This window comes from Cydia fagiglandana, chromosome 6, assembly GCF_963556715.1.
Source record: "Cydia fagiglandana chromosome 6, ilCydFagi1.1, whole genome shotgun sequence".
Classification (NCBI taxonomy): domain Eukaryota; kingdom Metazoa; phylum Arthropoda; class Insecta; order Lepidoptera; family Tortricidae; genus Cydia; species Cydia fagiglandana.
In genome coordinates this window covers 7,574,440-7,595,434 of record NC_085937.1, presented here as the reverse complement: position 1 = coordinate 7,595,434, position 20,995 = coordinate 7,574,440, and the positions used below count along the sequence as shown (strand labels likewise).

At 37.3% G+C, this 20,995-nt stretch overlaps 1 protein-coding gene across 5 annotated transcripts in view; it reads left to right on the top strand.

Annotated features, from left to right (window-relative positions):
* Positions 1 to 20,995, top strand: part of LOC134665092 (RNA-binding protein Musashi homolog Rbp6) — a 589,057-nt gene that overhangs the window by 259,392 nt on the left and 308,670 nt on the right. For all 5 annotated transcript variants that reach the window (XM_063521913.1, XM_063521911.1, XM_063521912.1 and 2 more), the window contains exon 5: positions 12,808 to 12,849. In XM_063521913.1, coding sequence (XP_063377983.1) covers positions 12,808 to 12,849 — 42 coding nt within the window. The remainder of the gene's footprint in view (positions 1 to 12,807; positions 12,850 to 20,995) is intronic.

The following is a 20,995-nucleotide window of genomic DNA, read 5'->3' as shown; positions in this document are numbered from 1 at the left end:
GCTAGAAACAACGAAATACCACTTTTTATGGAAAAAGTAGATATGTATCAATTTTATAGCTAAACTAAAATCGTCAAAAAAAGTTTGCGTATAATATTTGAAAAACCAGTTATTCAACTATATATCACAATTTAAATTTTACATTTCCGACAAAAACTCGCGCCCCAACAATTCTACCTTAATGCGCTCATATTATGCAAAGAATAGTTCTAATTATCGAGTATTAAATGGATGAACATTACATAAAATACATGAAATCGACATTTTCGAATGGAACCATAATTAAAAAAATAATAATTTACTAGATAAGTAAGCAAAATACTGTTTCTTTAAGTACCTAATCTCCTCCTTTCAAAGTCGGTTAAAATGTAGCTTTTGTGACCTGGGCTACAAAGACAAATAAATTGACACCTAATTTATCAAAATCAGTTCAGTACTTTCATGCAAACGGTACCTACACATGCACGCATAGATAGCAAATTCTGCCGTAGTCGGACAAAAAATTAAAATTCAATAATTAGACCTTTACTATTATGGCCTGGCGTGGCTTGGCATCTAACGTTGAAACCCTCAGGCCGTAGATGTTAGCGGACCAGAGGGGTGACCTTTATTTCGGAGGATCAGAGGGAAAATTCTGCCAGCCTTCTCAGCTCAGCCTTGAAACCCTTGCACCACTCAAGATTCCACTTTTATAAGAATACCCAACTGGCGCGAAATGGCGCAGAATAGGGCAGAGTGACGCTCTTTTGTGTCAGAGGTCAAGATCCTCTTTGGGTCACTGAGCCAGTGATGTATGTATGTATGTATGTATAAGGCTAATCGAGGCTTAAATATATAATTATGTATTTTTTACATGAAACAACTGAACTGATTTTGATAAATTAGGTGTCAATTTATTTGTCTTTGTAGCCCAGGTCACAAAAGCTACACTTTAACCGACTTTGAAAGGAGGAGATTAGGTACTTAAAGAAACAGTATTTTGCTTACTTATCTAGTAAATTATTATTTTTTTAATTATGGTTCCATTCGAAAATGTCGTTTTCATGTATTTTATGTAACGTTCATTCATTTAATACTCGATGATTAGAACTATTCTTTGCATAATATGAGCGCATTAAGGTAGAATTGTTGGGGCGCTTTAGTTTTTTTTCCAGAACTTCCACAGTTTTTGTCGGAAATGTAAAATTTAAATTGTGATATATAGTTAAATAACTGGTTTTTTAAATTTTATACGCAACATTTTATTGACGATTTTAGTTTAGCTATAAAATTGATATACATCTACTTTTTCCATAAAAAGTGGTATTTCTTTGTTTCTAGCTCTTAAATCGTACATTTTTTTTACAAACAATGTTTAGGTGAATCATACTAAATTTAATAACCTTTCATTACATGTAACACACATGTATGTGTGACTCATAGTATAGCTATAATTTACATTTTACGAAATACGGCAGTGATTATTTGTATGACGTCATTATTCGTGACTGGGGGACAATAAAGATGGTCTCCCGGCAGTTTTAGGACCCAGGTCATATTGCTAATAACATACTAGAAGCTTACGCGGATTATCCTGAAAATGACCAATTTGGATTTTTTTAACTTTAATGCATTTGTATGGGCAAATATCTACATTTTGATGCATAATTTCCACATATTTGGCCCAATTTTGACTTGATTGATATCAACGTATGGCATCAGACGTCATCTTTAATTTTGTAGTACATTGCTTTAACGTCCGACTTTTGGTTTGGTTGTAAAACCCAAATAATTTAATATTTTTTTACATCATTTTGATTCTTTTGCAAATAGCTCTTAAACGGCTGAATATTTTGATAGACACTGTATAAATGAAATATAGCATATTTAACTGGCTTTCATTCAATACCCCACACAATTATGTGCCATGCATAGTTTGGGTACAATATGCAATATTCGCAACGAAACGGGAGTCATTTTGATGACGTCATTCCGCTGAAGTAGATGGCCGGCGCCGCTGTCTCCCGGCAGTTTTGGAGACCCAATGCCATGCCCAACAACATACTAAAAGTTGGTAGCGGTTTCCGGCTCTGAACTATATTCCCATAAGGCATAAGACTAACAAGCATTCACAGTGACTGGTGAAGATGTAGATAAATATAGACTTTTGAAATGCGATCTTTAGAAGGTAGGTTAATAAGTAAAGAAAAGGTAATAAGTAAAACAACTAATTTATTCAATAACAAAACTTATAAACTATTATTGAACTAAATAAATTAAAACTAATAAAATAAATAAGATAAAAAAGATTTATTTCATTGAAAAATATCCAAAAATTAAAACAATCAAACATAAATAAAACTTACCCACCTATCTTAGGTCCCCCAGATCTGTCCCCTGCGGAAGGGTGCCCATAAGGCTGGCTACATTCCCACGCTGAAAAGCTATGCCTATTCTTTAGCCTAGGAATGAGCCAGCCGTCACCTAGGATCACCCGTGGTTTCAAAAAGTCTTTTTTTAGGCCCTGAAAAAGATTCTGAGCATAAAACCCGTTTAAGAAGATTCTGAAAGAGCCACTACAATAACGAATCTTAAGTGGGAAAGATTAATCGGGAATAAATGACCAGTGTAAAACGAGCATTTTTTTTTCAAATATGTAACTTCTTCTAACTTCTAACTCTTTTTAATTATGAAATGTTCTATAATTTTCATGTTATTTTAATATTAAGCATGAAACTGCTATGACAATGCACGAATACCTAATATGTAAATATTAAACTAGATATTTCTCGCTTTGACCAAGATTACTTAAATATTAATAAATAAACTTTCATTGGGTATTAAAAGATTGCCATCAAAATGCGCCATGAAAAGCATGAGTCTCATAGATAAGTTAGGCTTTTTATATCGAGGCCAATTAAAAATTCCTCTTCCCGCCGGTCGGTGGGTCCGGATGGGTTCCCTTTTGTCGCGGCCGGAACTATGTGGGGCCCTAGTGAGCCTTAACGAGACTAAACTTAGCTACGCATATATATGTACCTATAGCTTGGATTATTATTATTGTGCTCTTGTAAAAGACAAAAAGGTTGAATTGTGTTATTTGTTTTATATGCAACGAGTAACTATTATGTTTAAGGAACATTAAATTCACAACATTTAGAGATAAATTTAATACTTTGCTATTACTTACAAAATCTTCAAAATTATATACGGGTACCATAGTACCTAGTCAAAAGTAGTTTACCTAGGACAAGCAACAAGTTTTGAAAGCTTTATACTGACTACGGTTTTTAACTTCTTAAAAAAACCTCTTTCAAAGCCGGTAAAAAATGTAATTTCATCTGTCCGGGCCATAAAAACTAATTTATTGACTATTCATTGTATTTTATCTATTTAAGGTTTACCAATAGATACAACACTAGAGAAATTACAGATAAGAGCCAAAAGTACGAGTACATGAATAAGGTCTATTCAATAGGTAAACACGACATGCGTTAATTTACTAATTAACATAAGGTTTTCGTCCCAGCAACATTGACTTACATATTACTCATATTGGATTATTTCTGGAATAAATTAATTTCATTCATTCATTCATTTATTCATTTATTCATTCATTCATTCATTCATTCATTCATTCATTCATTCATTCATTCATTCATTCATTCATTCATTCATTCATTCATTCATTCATTCATTCATTCATTCATTCATTCATTACTTCATAAAGACGAGCCTTACGGGCACTACGAAGTGGTCCAGTTTGTTGGTGCACAAATCGCGTTTGCACTTGCTCATTGGTGCACACATAATAATATCCGCTCGGAATTATAATAAGAACTTTTCAAAGTTTTACCCAGCGCTCGACATGCTAATGCCCAATACTTAGCAGCTGTCACCTCTATTTCTAATGACGTCTGTTTAAAGATAACATTCTCTGGGACACAAACAATCTTATCCACATATACACACGTGTGTTATGTCACAGAATAAATAATAGTACTAGGTACAGAAGACTCACTCTCTAACAAAACGCGTCTGTCACGATCAGCACAGATATGGCCGCTAGGTGGCGACGGCGCCACGCGCGGCTTATGGCAAACCCCAAAATTGGGGTCGAACGGATGGACTTTTTAGCTACCTGTAGCAAAGCGACGAAATCGCGGAGTGAGTCACGCCTGGTTTTGTACATAATATACTGCTAAAATGTAGGATCAGTAAGTATTCTGCCAGACTTGACAGTTGAAATCTCCCAAGAATTCTCATGTTTACCGAAGTACCAATATCTAATAATAAATAAATAAATAAATAATAATTTCTTGATTGTGTACGAATGACTGCGACGTCGAATCACGTTCGCCTTTAACGCTTTTACATTCCCATAATCATAAATTCATATTGTCAACTACCACGTTCCGCGCTCTCTGGTTGAATTCGAAAATACGACACCGGGTGGTTGCAGGGAATCGCCGCCGTCCATAGAAATAAAATCCTTTCCAATGCAGCCCATGAAGTAGCTTTTTGTGCAGCGATATACATTAAGCGATTTGAATTATTGCATAACTTGTAAGCAGATTCAGGGTAAGCGCTCGGCACGCATTCTTCCTTTTTTCTTTTAGACACCTGCAAAAATATGGAGCATCCGCTAGACATTAGTAACAGTTGCATTTTATATTCCAATGCAAAGGTTTGTAAATTACGATTCTATTTTGTTTCATTTGGAGTTCGATAAATGTCAAATCATAAGTTCAAGCTTTTCTTCACAATGTAAAGGACTCACGTTAGACCGGTCTGGCGCCGGGCCGGAGTTTCCAACGCTTCGTTTTCTATGGAAAGCACCACTTGATCATCGATCAGCCGTCATAGAACATGACATGTCTGACGCCTCGGCCTGAGCATGACCCGGTATATCGTGACTCATCCTTAACAAGGCCTAATATTTAACTTATTTAAGTAGCAATTTTATCTCTCCTGTCTACCTATAGAAGTGGAGTGAGAGTACGCTTTTTATGTAAGTAGCAGTTAGCACTAGACTCTACTGGTTATTCTGAGGCGCTAAGTGATTTTATCGCTGGCGATAACGTTCAGCCAAAATTGCGAGCAACATACATTTGTAGCACCGCAAGCACAGGCCGTACGTACAGCGTGGCCTCGGCTTGTTTTTGCACTGGATTACCCTTTTAAACAAACCGAGCGGCCGGAACACCAAATAAAGGGAAACACTAACCGTAGCCGGCGTTATTCTTCCAAAATTAACTCATAACGCCAAGAGCTCGTTGAGGTTTTTTTTTCGTCCGTAATCTGCCTTAATGGGCACTGGGCCAGTCGCGTTCGTAAATCGCCTACACGCGAGTACCGCGAAATGGGAATCTTTAAATAGTGTACATACATTTTTAATGCCCCGCCACGGCGCGATTGTGGCAACAATTAACGTTATAACGAGTTCATTAATGATGGACGATTTAAAGGCAGTTTTAAAACGGGCAGCTTTTACAGAGCACCAGGTAAAACAAAAAATACCGCTACGCTACGTAGTCCCAACTGCAAAAATGGAGGAGATTTTTTTACGTAAATAATATTCTTACTGGCCTTGATACAAATTTTAACTACGCATTAATTAAAGTAATTATAAAATTGTCGACGGTCAGGACAGTAAATAAAAATACGTACCTTCAAGTCCAGGAATGACGAAATATTTTTAGAACGTAATATTAGGATTAGATGCGGTCGGTAGATATACCTAAATGTTTGGTTTGTAGACGAAAAACAAAAGAGTTGTATGCGGCTCTGAAATAATAAGTTTGAGTTGAGTTCATGTACCGTGCGGCGCGCTCACCTGACGAGATCAGGGCCCTGGAATGCTTAATATAGTCCTTTACTTGCACCCGGTCCCCGAATAACAGCCCTCGCTTCACCTACGCGGCCATACCTACACTCGTATCAACACAAACTACACGATATTGAAGGCTGAGTATAATTCATCATACATTCGAAAATGTAATAGCGTCAATTTTTATAAAAATATTTTTACAGATTTATATTTTTGCATAATTTATCCCCACAAACGGTTCAACCATTTCTGCTTATAATTTATATCCAAATCCAACTGCAAGCGCTATACACACCGGCTAAGCGTCTCAGTTCTGTTTACGTTTGGCTGACAGGCATTCATTCTATGCACGAAAAGTTTCTCCGAGTCGTGTCAGTTCGGAGCAAACTTCCCGAGCTCGGACATCAGGAACCGGCATAGATACAGTTGCACAATAGAATAAAGTAACATCGGAAGCTCGTTGGAGTTACTAAATAATACAGAGGCGGAGTGACATGCGCAGAGTGGAGCCAGCGCCCTAAGTCTGTTTTGACTGCAAATATCTGCGGCGGATGTCTACCGGTCGGCCCGCACAGTCCCAGTAGATAGACCAACACCACCACGCAACTAGACGATGTTTTTTCATCGTCAGCTCGTAGTTTTCTTTAAGTCTCAAAGGACTAAGCTTTGTAAATGCTTTCGCCGAGGTTTAATTTCTTGCGACGTTCTGATTTGTTGCGTTGCGGAGACTTGTAACAGTCTGCATTGGATGTGACGAAGATAAAGTATTATTCTTTGTGAAAATTAAACCAGACCACGCGAAACGCATCAGTTTTTACTAAAGCATCGTCATCATCATCATCATCATCATCTCAGCCATAAGACGTCCACTGCTGAACATAGGCCTCCCCCTCGAACCTCCATTCGTACCGGTTGGAAGCATCGTACCTATGAAATATTAAATGACCTCTGGTTTGAAAGTGCTTGCGATTTTATCACGCTCCAAAAGATAGAAAGTAGTAACTTATAACAAGTAGTATTACAATTTTCTTTTTTTAATTGGAGAAATAATAAACAAACTACCAACTAAATCCTGCTGGTAACTTCGATTACAATTAAACGTTGTGGTGACATTCTCGTAACTCGAAGGGAATAGTGAGTGGTCTTAGTCCCAAGAGTCCTCAAGTCACATTGACTTAGCTAACGTTGTGACTGGCCTTTATGCAGCTGTTGCTGACAATATTTGACTATAAACTATATCTACAGCTAACTTTAGCTGCTAAACTACTATAACTAAAACCACAAAGAGATTATTTCAATCTCTTACTACGAGGGTCTTTGGGAATGTCTAGACGCGTTATTAATGAACAAACTTACAACTGTTGAATAAATAGCAAGGAAGTTAGCAAAGGTATTACGAAAAAAGAGCCTCGTTAGTGCCCGGTCACTGTGCTCACAATGGTCGACGTGAAACAAACAGTGAAGGAAAAGGGCAATGAATAAAATACACGTTAATAGGTGCGTCTAACTAGGTATGCGAAGCACCCACATTAGCGCCCGACGAATGAGCTTTCGACTGACGGATAAGATTACGTCTCTTCCCATCCGCCGCTTACGCTTTCGACGTTGGTATTTAAGAGAAAGTAATATCTGACAAAATGGAGAGAATATATTTCGGTTGCACTTAGGTGTGAGGAGTAGGCTCGAGCCGGTGTCCCGGTTCCCACGCGGCCGACTGTCTCGTGTTACACCGGGAAGAATTCCACTTTTTTCTTACAGAATTAAACGAGCGATAAAATTCTTGCGACGTCGCATGAAAATGTGCGTTACCTGCCTTGCATATTTATGCGTGCCCCAGTAATGACGTTTGTCGAGCCTCTTCCCTGGCGGTGTCATTACCTACGGCTTGGTTTCGTAGCGTTAAACCAAAGCCGATTTTGCTAACCATCCGCGTAAAGTATTTTCTGATTTTGTCTTTTGAATCCCCTAAGAATAAAATTACACGTATATAAAAATTGCAGAATCTACAACAATGGCATAGTTTAATGTCGCCTCTTAACACGGCAATTTGTCTACACGGTAAAGTCGCGGCTCGTTAAATCGTGCATCTGGAGGTGGTTCCCAGACTCGTATTTCTCTTTCTGTTCAACAAGGCTCATATTAATTCGTCGTGGCGCTGCGGCACTTCACTAGCTTATTCTAAGAATGTGGGTACAATAAGTCGTCACTAAGCATAAACTCTAGCTAAACGGTGCAATATCATTTATCTCGGCTGCAGGGGTAAATATTGTTCTTAATTTAATTCAAGTTAGTGGAAGCGCACGTGGGCGATGGCGCGAGCAAAGCGGTGGTACTTCACGGGCCGCAACTCCGCAAGTCGCACATTGCACATCAAATATTTCAGAGGGAACGGTCCGGAATATACTTGCAATAGCTCGCCCTAATCTTGAGCCAACTCGAGTATTGCACCTAGAGCCAAATTCGTTCCAATTAGGCGGAGTTAGAGTGCGCGGTGCTGACTGAACACCGAATGATGCGGTCCCCACTTAATACCGCCCCTGCGACATTTACGTGTCGTCTGCACGTATATTTTAGTTAACATTTTCACTCAGTATACCTGCGTCATTAAGCGCTACATGTGTAACTTAAAGTGCACTACAGCTGCTCCCTAATTTTGACCGAAGCGCCGGATGCTTGTTAATTATTGTGAGTTTAAACAACTACCCTGATTCGCACTCACTGAAACATAATTGGACTTGGATTGAGTATTGGCTTTATACCGGGTGTGGTCTGTAATATGAGCAAAAAATTAAACTGTAGGCTGTACTCCTCATACTGACCACCATTTATTCAGCGACTTTTAAAAATAACTTGTGGTTTGATTTTTAATACACTTTAAAGTTTATTCAAAGACGCAATGTAAGTATTGCGAATTTTGTTATGTTTAAGGCTTGACAAGCAACGCCAATCACAATGATATGGCGTGGCGATGGCGTCCATTGAAGAAAACATCTATTTTGTATGAAAAATAGGGAGTCTAAATACTTCATAATTTTTAAAAGTTGCTGAACAAAAGTGTCACCGTTTGAGTCTCAATCTATGTTTTAATTATTTGCTCATGTTACAGGCCTCACCCAGTATAGAAAGATATTCGTATATTATTTAATCGTAACTTCAGATCGGATTTTCGTAAATTCGTTTTATTTATTAAATACAAAAACTACTAAATTTACTAGGTAAAGAAAATAGAACACGGCTCCTTAAATATATTAATATATCTTCACAATTCGCACTTTTTATAGTAAGACATCTAATAGTATTTTTTTTCCTATGCCATGAATAACTTACTTAATAAGTCGAAAGTATTTAAATGGACTATAAATGACAAAATACCACAATATATATTTATAGTAAAGAACATCAAAATACGTCGTAGCATTTCATATAACAATAAAACTGTAATCTTTGACCTCGCTGAAAGTACAATAGGATTATGTGTTTAGTGAATTCACAGACATTATCTGTGAAAAAGTGAGCAAACGCTTTGTACACCCACTTTGCGGGCGTTCGTGTTCACCGCGTGAGACACCGATATTGTGTTTGCTCAATATAAAATTTAACATAATCGACTTTATGTCGATGACATCGCTCTGACTACATAAAGCTAACATGCTCTTTTCCAACCTTAGTGGTATCCTACTAATGTGCTTTCTCCTACAATCTTTCCTTACGATGACAAGCTAAAATTCGTTGGAATTGCAAATGAATCTCGGTCTTAGCAAGTCGATTTTATGGTATACTTTTGTTTGGTTTCTGGTGTTTGACATAGGATAAGTTAAAATTTAAAAGCGGCGATGTCAATCTTTATCGCAAAGGGAAGTTGTAGGAAGGGGGAGGCCAAGGTGGCTAAGGAGGGTGCGCCACTGCGTCGATTGTAATCACGCAAATGGCTCCATATCAAAATGTCACATTCGTTTCGATGTTTCGTTGTCATTTTTGCGCAGGAGTAGTTCGAGTGTCTTGATGTTTGTTTTAGAAACTTCCTTTAGTCGTTTGTGGGATAATCGGGAATCGTTTGCTGTCCGATGATACAATTGATTTGTTTTAGACCGAGAACTCCTATCTGTATTTTTAGGTAGGTAGGTACTTTAGTTTTCGTTGAACGTACACATTTATCCTTATTTATAAAAGGAATCCTCCTTTTATAAATTTTGTTATTCAAATAATTATCAGATAAATATAAAAGTAGGCTACTTTTTAGAAGTAAAAAATAGGGCGTTATCTTATGCAATGTGATATGTGATATGACTTAATCGCATACACTCATATATTATTATTATTTAGTGGTCCTGACATTTCGTATGTGACATAAAGCAACCAAGAAGATAAACGTCTTCTTCTAATCGTTTGAACCCGTCTTCCTGCTACCATGAACGTCAAATCGTGATCTACTCCTAATTGTCAATTCAATTTAATAAATGTGATTAATTAATGCGAATGTAACTCTGTTTTTTACCTTATTCACGCTTTAGCCGTTGAACCGATTTAGTAAAATAAAATTAGACGATTAATTATAATTTATTTAGTTATTAATGAAATTTGCCATATTTTATTAATCACCATCTTCAATTAATATACCTAGGAATAATGCGTCAATTAAATGCAGAATGTTGTAAAAAGACAAAGAAAATGTATGTGTAATGTGTACATAAAATAGTTAGGCCTAATACAGATTCTCACTGTGGGTATGAGTGTGACTTATTACTTCAAATTACAAACTTGCGATACACTAATCGATCGTTAGTGCAAGAAACTGTCGGTTAATAGAACGATTCTGCAACGAACGTTGGTTCGACAAATCGAAGTCGTTCGAAACGTTCGATCTGATAATATCGGCAACCGTTTTTCGAAATAACGATCTTTCGAACAAACATTCGGCAGGCAAACATTCTGTTGACCAACAGTTTATTGCAATAGCGATCTGTCGCACAATCGTTCATCGCACGTGGCACGTGTTTATTTAAAGTTTAAAGTCGCACTCGCCGCCATGATTTCCTTCCCATATTTACAGGCAATATTATTTGCGATTAAAATTATTATGAAAATTTACGCACCAAAATAAATTGATAAAAGCGAAAAATTTAAAATCTTCTGGCATGTTACCTTTTATTTTTCTATCAACGCAGGCTGCTGGATAGCCACTGACTGCGATCGCCTCCATTAAAATAACTCGTTAAAATTTATCATCGACCCGCTTAATCGCTTTAACGCCACCATCTGGGGTTTTATGATTTTTCTGCTTGCTCTGTGTACTTTCGTGGTCATTTTACAACGTTTACAAAATTGCTTGCGTGGGGTTAAAAGCTTTGCTACATTTTACAAGTCCTCTTTTTGTTTGTGTGGAGGGTTTATGTGGCCACATAATAAGCGCTTAATAAGTTGCGATGACATAGGTACTTTTAATATGTTAATAGGTTGGTAAAATTTTTAAACTTAAAATCTACCATATTTGAAGTTATTGCAACTTCAGGCAAGTTCGAATTTTTTAGGGGCCTTTCCGTATTTTTTTCCGAACCTACTATCTAATACAAATGTAAAGAAATAGTTATTGATTACATTAATGATAAGTAAGTAAGGTATGTTTTGGAATTGAAGACATGTCTTTTCTGTAAAGACATAAGTAAATAATCCCAGTTTAAAGTAAAGGGGCCCACTGATTAACAGTCCGCTGGACGGCATCAGCCTGTCAGTTAAAACAAAATTTTTACAGCTCCTAACAACTGACAGGCCGATACCGTCCGGCAGACTAATAATCAGTGGGCCCCTTAACCCCGTACTAGAAAAAATATTATAATTATTGCAAAGAACAATACAATAAGCTTGTTAAATACTCTGCATAATGAAATTACCAGAAAATTTTAATTCGTTCTCAAAATCCAATTTAATCAAATAAGTGAGGTAGATTTTCTGCAGTTGCGGTGTTCCGAGGCGCACTCAGAAGATAATTAAATAATTAAGAATGTATGAATGACGCTGTAAAGCCGTTTTCCCTGATATTGTAATAATGCAGTCCTCTTGGGCAAAATCTTTTAAATTATTCTCTTACGCTTGCTTCGTAATTACGCGGACGCGGATGCCTACAGCCTGTGCATCTATTGTGTATAGCGTTTAAAAGAATTTTCAGAAACTCTTTTAAAGTTTAAATATATATTTTACAAACTACGGTAACATTTTTTTCGTGCCTTTCTATATTATTTCTGATTCGCTTGATAATTTCCTGTCAGGGACGGCGATATTCATATTTTATCTGGCTTTATTTCCATAAAATTTTCCGATTTAACGTTACTAAGTATACCTACACTAAGCAAAAAAAAAACCTAAAAACTAATTTTAAAACATAAAACCCGCTGCAATGTAAAGTACGCAGAAGCGACAAAATGATCAACGCGAGTAGAAACGAAGCATTTTACCTCTAAAAATGTCAAAGGTAGCTTCTTTAGGTTTATATTTTGCGTTTATAACGGTCAGCGGCGACGCGGTACGAGTAAAAAGACCTCCGGCTGCGGCCGGAGAAAATCTGAGGGCTTAAACAGTGCTACGTATGAAATACTAGCGCTCGGTTACATGAAAAAGACGAGGGCCGAAATCGAGTGACAGGACCGCGGCGCAGGATTTTCAACCCGATGCTTTTTTGCTAGCTGGATTTTGAGCCTGGACGATGCAGCCGCGCTGCGAGATGCGAATTTATCGAGCTCGTCCCGAACTCGACGTGTTTAGTTGGCAGGAGAAAATCTAGTTTTTAGTTCACATTCATTCATTAGTGCTGCGTGACTCACACCCTTTATTCACTCTGCTTACGATCTAGTTAAAATAATTATAAACCTTTACGCTGTAAAATGTTATGATTCGACGGAAAATTTCGTTTCCACTTTCATTTTCAACTCCGCTTAATATTGAAACAAATTTACATAATAAAGACTATAATATTCATAAAATGTAATGGTGAATTTTCTTTCCAGATTGATCCTAAAGTGGCCTTTCCCAGAAGAGCACATCCAAAGGTAAGTGATTTATAATATCATCGTGGTTAGCAATAAATTGAAACTTAAACTTGCCATTAGAGTAAATAAACTCATTCCGACATTAAATCGCCGCAAAATGGCAACCTTGTACTGCAAAGTTACGACATATTATGAGGGTAAAGTATACCGCTTGAACGCTGCTTGTTTATTTTCAAACATTTACACAAAATATTATTTTAGGCTGGACATAACTCTCGCTCGCTATTAAGATGTTGGCTTACGATGCATAAATAACTAAGGGCTAACAATTTAGTATGCGGGCAGTGATCTTGAGGCCATCCTTATCCTGGATGCGATTCAATCAGAGGCCGACCCCTGATTGAATCGTGTAATAACGTATCAACTCTATTTCCTATGATATCTCTGAACGTAGATACTTATTTATTACTATTCAAATGTAGTTTTTACAAAGTAATGAATTAAGGAAAGTTAGAATACAAGTTGAAGAATTTTAGTGCTATCAACTGAAATATTTGAAGTCGGTGCCATGCCACATGCACTCTTAAGTAAAGTAGGGATGATATTTTTTCAGCTAACTACTGAACCCGACATGCTCTTGGCTGGTTTTATTAAATTAACCCTATGCACCTTACATGCACTAGGCACCTTACTCAATGTCATCCACCCCTATATTCAACCGTTTCCGTCCGTGCCAAATTTTACATCCATTCCAGAATTTCAATTTTAGCTTATTTATTAATAAATGCATGAAATTGAGTTTAATATCAAAGGCTCACGGCGTCTAGTATTATTCCGTTTTGTTCAACATAGTTGCAAATGGGGCTCCTCAAAGCGACCACGTTAAAAACCGCATAAAATAGGTAATTTTGAATTCAGCTGCGGAATGTTTGAAGATTCATTCGTATGGAGGTTATGACAGCTGTACGGGCGGATCAGTCGGTTATAATTCATTTTGTGCAAAGTTACTTCATAACAACATTTACTATTACTTCGTTACGATTTTCAAATCGGTGAATAAATAATTTTAGAACTCAATTGCTTTATAATTGTTACATATGAAACTGATTATATAAAGTCTAGTGAAGTGTTCTAGGTTATTCTACTGAAATAAGTATATAGTGAATTTTGAATTTGACGAGTTAAATTCACAGTACAAAAAGCGAACCACCAAATAAATGTTGTCCTCATTAGATCCAGAACATCCCAATCACGACCGCAATTGGCAATGGCAAGGCAATTCGCCATGGAGCTGGTTGGACACTTGTTTTGTAGCTTCTGTAAGTAAGTGTGAGTTATCACTGGTCGGGGCTGGCCGCATTTAATGTAAATTGGCGACCGCCGCCGCCAGCTCGGCCGCATCGCAACGTTTTTACATTCAAGTAGCTGAAACTTGGGGTTTTATTTGTCCCCACTAAGGGTAGTTGGGCGGCTTTCGCTTTTGTATTAGCGCTGTTGTGTGTTTGAGTGTAATTGATAATTTTGTTCTGTTATTTTCATATATCTAATTCTGTGATTTGTTCTAAATATCAATTTATTGATAAAATTGATTGTTTAATACCTATTTATTACTGTAATATGCAAAACCAATTAGGTACTGAAAATAATTAAGAGCATTTTGAAATCATCAAGCCAGTAGGTTATGTCGAAAACTTCTATTGTTCTCAGTAAATGGCAGAATTCGGACCAGGTTTAGGGGACACAATTTAAAACTTCAAAGCAAATTGCCATTGCCACATGCAAACTGTAGATTAAAACTATGTACAATACTCGTAATTCCAAAATTGTGTAAAATCAAAAGTCGGAACACGTTCTTGCTAAGAGCGACCGCAAATTACATAAAAAAGATCGCCAGCATGCTAGCTCCTTTCATAATATAGACATTAAACGTGATGGATGGTTTTAAAACATCACGTTGTATTACTCTATCCGAGCCAGTGCGGTGTTGCGTGGCCGGTCAAAGGGGATGCCGGCTATGCGAATTACATGAATACATTAAGGGAGCACTGCCTCGTACATGTTACAGTGTAATGCTCACGAATAAATTTAGAGCATGTTCCTTCATCACAGCATTACCAAACGGCAACTATGTAGGTATGGAAATTCGACGGGGTGTATAGATCGCCTGTGATAACGAGGGGTCTCGGAATGGCGGTCGAAATTAGAACCTACTATAGCCTTTTCGTGCCGTGAACCCTCTGCTTTTAGCAATCTATGGCGCTCGTTATAAACTGCATTCTGCAACAAATATAACTAAAATTAAAGACACGTTCTATATTAAATTATTCCGCCATGGGCGCCATGAGCTACTCGTACGGTACAATGTAATTTTTAAAGTAAATGGTGGTCTCTGAATACATTTTTCCGTTTCATGTAAAATCAAGGATACCATTCATAAATATTTGGTACTTTTTATAAAGTTACAAATTAATAGAACGTTAGTATTTTACGTTGCTGCTTACACAAAATGTAAATTTTAACTGTATTTTTTCCTAATTAGTTGGTTAAAACGCATATATCATAAATTGGATGACGTTGTCAGTAATTGAGGGGGGCTGAAAATTTAAAATTCTGATTATCGTCGGCGCTTCTGCTTTCCCTTCTAGCGCAAACAATGGAAAAAAGGGGACACCGCTCTCAAGCGGAAGCTGAGAACAAAACAAACGAATTTTTAATATCGTCTTTATCGATAATTGAGACTCTTGCGAAAACCTCTTATTTTAAAAACTTTTAGAGACTGAAAGAGGAATCGTGAAGGAAAATGGAATTGGAAGAAAAAACTTTTTTCATCTTCTTTGTTTGACATTGACAGTCACTAAACTTTGTATTTTCACAGTGGGTCTATTCAATTTAGATTTGATTCAGTGAAACTTAATTTGTCTAGCATCTGGCAGGTGACTTGTATAATCGCAAACTTTTTATCAAAATTATTGCGGGCTTGGCCTTAAGGGGAAGTGCGGGTCGAGTGGGTATAAAATAATGCAGAGCAAGATTTGTGATGCATCGCGGGTGCTGCATACTTGTGGGCGATATCTGTATCTGGATTATACGGAGGTTCCAAGCTGGAGAATGCGGAGAGGGAGCAGGAACAAAGGCTAATATGTCATCGCGGCCAAGTTAATTGACGCGGTTTCCGCACCGGCGCGGCGGAACGCAGACGTCAGCGTTTCCTTCGCTTACATATTTATACGACGCGCTGACTTGCGTTCCATAAAATAATATCTATTCGTTTAATTTTAATAGCGTCTGCGAATTGTTAGCTTCGGTTTAAATTTAATCTATATTTTCTTTTTTACGTACTAAGGATTTTCTGACTGGCAGACTTATACGTTCATTAAATGATCATTTTGGTGTTCGTTGAAGATCGATAATAATAATATTTGATTTAACAGGGTAGGTAGGTACCTAACAATAACAATCCATTTAAAAAGTACATTGAGTAGCTTGTTAAATAAAATAATTTCATAAAATCTTTAAAACTTTTTCTATTCAAGCAGAAGGGTACCATTATCAAATAAAGCTTTCTAAATGAGTCCACTCAACGCCACCTTTTACGTGGCTACACCCACTTATCGCGTTTCTATTCAGCAATCAATGCTTACTCAAAGTTTATCCACCGTCACTTCAATTAAAAAGCTTTAATCGAGCCCGAAACGGTCGCCAAAATCGGTGGCATTTGTAATCACCGTGGCGTGAGTTTATACTCTTTAATGGACTTTGCAGAAGTAGTTCCAACTCTCCTTACGGCTAAGATATTTGAGGAAAAACTACCCGCACCTACCGCAGTAAGTGGCGAAGTTGGAGAAGTATCGCGTAGAGGGCGCGAGACGGCGACGCGCTGTTCGCGACGCGGCGGAATGGCGCGGCGCGCGGTGGGCGCGGCAGGCGGCGCGAGCGCGGTGTGGCGGGGCCCAGTTGGCGCGATTTAACGTGTTTCATTAAACGTTTTGTCGGTGTAATCGCAAGTAATTTAAGTGAAGAGAGCCGAGCTTCCGACTTTGTAAGCATTTTGTGTTTTCTTTTTTAACTACTTCGTTTTAACTTTGATGTTGGGCTTTTAAAAGCTGACTGACAGCCAAATAACAAAGTTCTTTAGAACTATTTAGGGAGGATTTAATGAAATTGTAAGGTTTTATGCGATAGTGCTTCACGGAATCGGTAAATTGGGTGTGGTTGGGCGCATGCAAGCACTTTTTTGTTTCCACTTCTTACCGTTGAATAGTAAACGAGGTATGATCGTATGAAGCAGAAACTGCAACCAAGCCTATTATTTATTTTCTAGATATTAAGATACGAAGATAAGATGTGACCAGACTTGTACATATGTTTGTTTCTATGTTGATAAGAAATAAACTTGTTTTCCTGGTCCAACTAGAACAACATCAAAATACTACCGTGTGTTTGTTAACATTTTAAAAACCTGATAATTTACTTATTTAATTTTGTTAAGTAAAACTACTTGCCGGCTACGCAATTACTGAAAAGTTTTATCTATAAAACTCCATTACAGAAGGCCCAAACAGTAACTAAGACTGAACTATATCTAAAACAGCAAATGAGTACTAAAATCTTGCAGTTAATAAAGGTAAGCCTGTTGAATGGGACAGATGCGGCGAGTGACTTACGGGCTAGGCGGGACTCATAACTACCGGCCAGCGGGGCATAAGTCCCGTGACCGCAGAGTGAAGCTGCAACCAACGCTGCATATCATTTGCAACTACGAATTCTCCGCAAAGCTAATAAATAAGCAGATTATCTTGATACAATTTATTGGTTTATGACGTATATAATTTCGCCAAGGATTGGTTATAAAAAAAATACTAGTCATTTTTTTAATTAAAAAAAATATACATTTCACTAAGTATGCATTGCTATACATTGATGCTAATCTGAATCTGTGCTGCAATTTTAATATCTTGGGGCCCTATAGCACTCCTATATATTTGTATATTATTTACATGAAATATAACACTTGAATTTAAAATAAGAGAAGATAATTTACATTAAATAACTTAAGTTTTCAAAACAAAAGATTCGATATTAGTCAACAAAATTTTCAATACCATGGGGTATTCTATATCTAAACATTTACCCACACCGTCAAATTCTAAACAAAAAAAAACACGGGGAAATAATTTCATACATACATGTACACACGCAAACATGCGAACATGCAGTTTAATACATAAACAATCGCTTCTTCGACATTGCCCGCTGAAAGCAAAAGTTCCAGCACGGGGCGCAAGGAGCATACTTTGTGAAGAAATTGCATTTAATCATGTTGAGACCTTCTCATAACTTGGCTTTCTCTCGTATATTTTATGAATTCCTAACATACTTCTTGTCAACCTATTACTTTAATACTTTCAACGTCGTATAAGGTTTTTACTCGCGCCTTTGTAACGGAACTGACGGATATAATTTTGTAAGTTTCCCATGTCAACATAAACACAAAAACTTGCGTTTTACTTTTTAAATACTTCAGCGTATTTAGAGTTAATAATTTACATACATATATATACACGGTGTGTCACATATCTTTTAATTTGTTGCGTGCGATTGTCATATGCTACGGCGTACGGTTTATATTTCAAACTTACGAGAGCAATACTTCTCTACCGTTGTTCGAGTGTGAGAAATATGTACCTTAAGCACAATATTTATATCAAATTTTAAAGTATATTAAGTAGGTATTCTCGATTAAATCTCATTTCATTGGGATCCTATAATCATATTGAGGAATGGTATAAAAACATCTCGTGCATAGGTACCTAAACTACGCGACGTTTCTAATCCATCCTATGTAGATTGAGTTCTATTCCGTGCGTGATATTTCAGCAACTTTTAATTAACGCGCATCTACTTAAGCCAGATTACATTTCCACCGAGTTATCTGTCGTTTGAGTGCTTTTAAATAGAACTAGAGTTATATTTGAAATCGTGGATTATGTGAAAAATCTAGTATAATACAAACATCGATTAAATCTAGCAGTACTTAAAATGTGGGAGGTCATCGGCCTCCACAGTCACCAAACCCGTTGTCTTAACAGCAATGCATGAATCGTCTGCAATAGACGGAAAGGCCTGTGATGGTGATGACTTAAAATAAATAGAAATATTTTCAATTTGAAACAGTGAAGAGATATTTCTGATGTTGTAAGTACATTAATCCAATGAGCCACGTCATTGACATACTAATTTTTAGGGCCGTCAACGCCAAACTAGAGCGAATGTGTAAGTAATCATTTCTGTCTAAATAATAGCTGTATTAATTAATAACTTGAAAGTCAACACCCTTCGCCCTGTCATTAGTTTGAACAGAGACGTAAGAGTATATCAATCATTAGTTACGTTATCGCGTTGGCACACGACGTGCCTTTACCAACTTCGGGGCCCATGTTTGGGTTATTTGCGCTCAAAATTCACCCAACTACTAAATTCGTTAACACATGGAAAGCATTTCCTAATGTACAGTCCACCGGTTCTAGAACATGTTAAAAATTACATGCTTTTGTTTTTAGTCCGGATGTAGCGATGGTAACTGGATTTTGAACCGACAGAGGGGTCTGCGCATGCTCAGCGCCGTTACTTTTCAACCCAAAATTCCTAACCGCGAATTTAATATTTAATCTCACCCTTGTCTAAAACATTTACCGCCGGGCTGTGCCCGAAATACCTTTCCCTATCTGCCGCTAGGTACATCGGTTAGGTACACTTTTTTAATCGCTCGCCCGCCACTTGACGGGTGGCCCTGATGGATGGCGGCCGGTGCCCGGGTCACGTTTTGTCGTCTTATTAATACTTAAATTGGCCACCAGTGACGAGGACGAAATGTGAAAGGGACAAAGGCACTTAAATATTTTTATTCAACATTATTATTTACGACGGGTCCTTAATACATAACAAATATTTTTAGCCATTAACGACTTTTAATTGAATTAAAATTGGTACTTCATCGCATCACTGCATTAAATATCTCTTTAAATTAGTTAAAGGAATCGTTACCAATTTATTCAGCTTATTTGGAAAAGCCTTAATAATTTACTCCTGACATCGCATGTACGCATTTAACTGAAGGGACACGCGTCAGTGAATAAATAACTCTATAACACAGCCTCTCAGTTTACAGGGCCCGGCGAGACATTATATGTCCATTCCACATAAATCTACCGACTTGCTAAACATGCCTACAGCTAGATGGTAACGAGGTGTACGTCTCAAAACATATTAGCAAAGTAAGTTAGCAAGCCCAGTCCGTTGGGTTAATAGGGTGTCATCGCAGATGATGGGTAGCTTGCTCCTCAGTTACAGACTCATCAGCGACCCGCTCACGGCTACCTCTCGCTAAGTATTGGCACTCCTTTTACTGAATATAGGCGGTGAGTTATACGTACGAGCACTAATTTAGGTTTTGGTTTTGTACCGGTGAAAACTATGATCAATATTGTGATACCTAAGTTTCTTGCCTTATTGACAGTACGTAACAAAAACTATAGTTTAATAGTGGACTTTTTGATAGGGTCTGCGATCCTTCTGACATATACCTATCCTTTAATAATCATTAAAGAAAGTTGTTTTTGAAAAAAAAAATTAATTCGATTGAATTGAATCTATGAATACCCGCTTGTCGCTTCACTGTCCGCTTGTCGTCAATGGTTAGGTGCGAGTAACTTTAACTTGCTAGTAAACTTTAACAAAGACACACATAACTTACTAATACATACATACATACCTATGGGTCAAAACAAATGAACACAAAGTTAAAAACACTAGTAGTCAGGTCATATAATGGAAGCAGTGTTATTCCTCCACTTTATTTGCCTAGTACGTCCCGGGCCAGAAGCTAAGCGGTACTAATGACGTGTCATCGTAAGAGCCCGCCCGTCCGCTCGAACGATCATTGAACACTCCACTGTAATAAGATAAGTTTATCGACCAGAGGTTTTACTGGGAGCTTCGTGTGACGGTTTTTACTACGTTTAAAAATGTTGGGAGAAAATTGGAAAAAGTTTTGTGTGTGATGCAAATCAAAGGATGCTAAACAGTTCGTAACGCTGTATTAAAATAGCTATCAAAAAATCAAAATAAGAAGTTGGTTGCTGAATAACAAAAATAAATACAAGCAACATATTTTTTTTTTAACATTGTTGGCATTTTATATTTACTC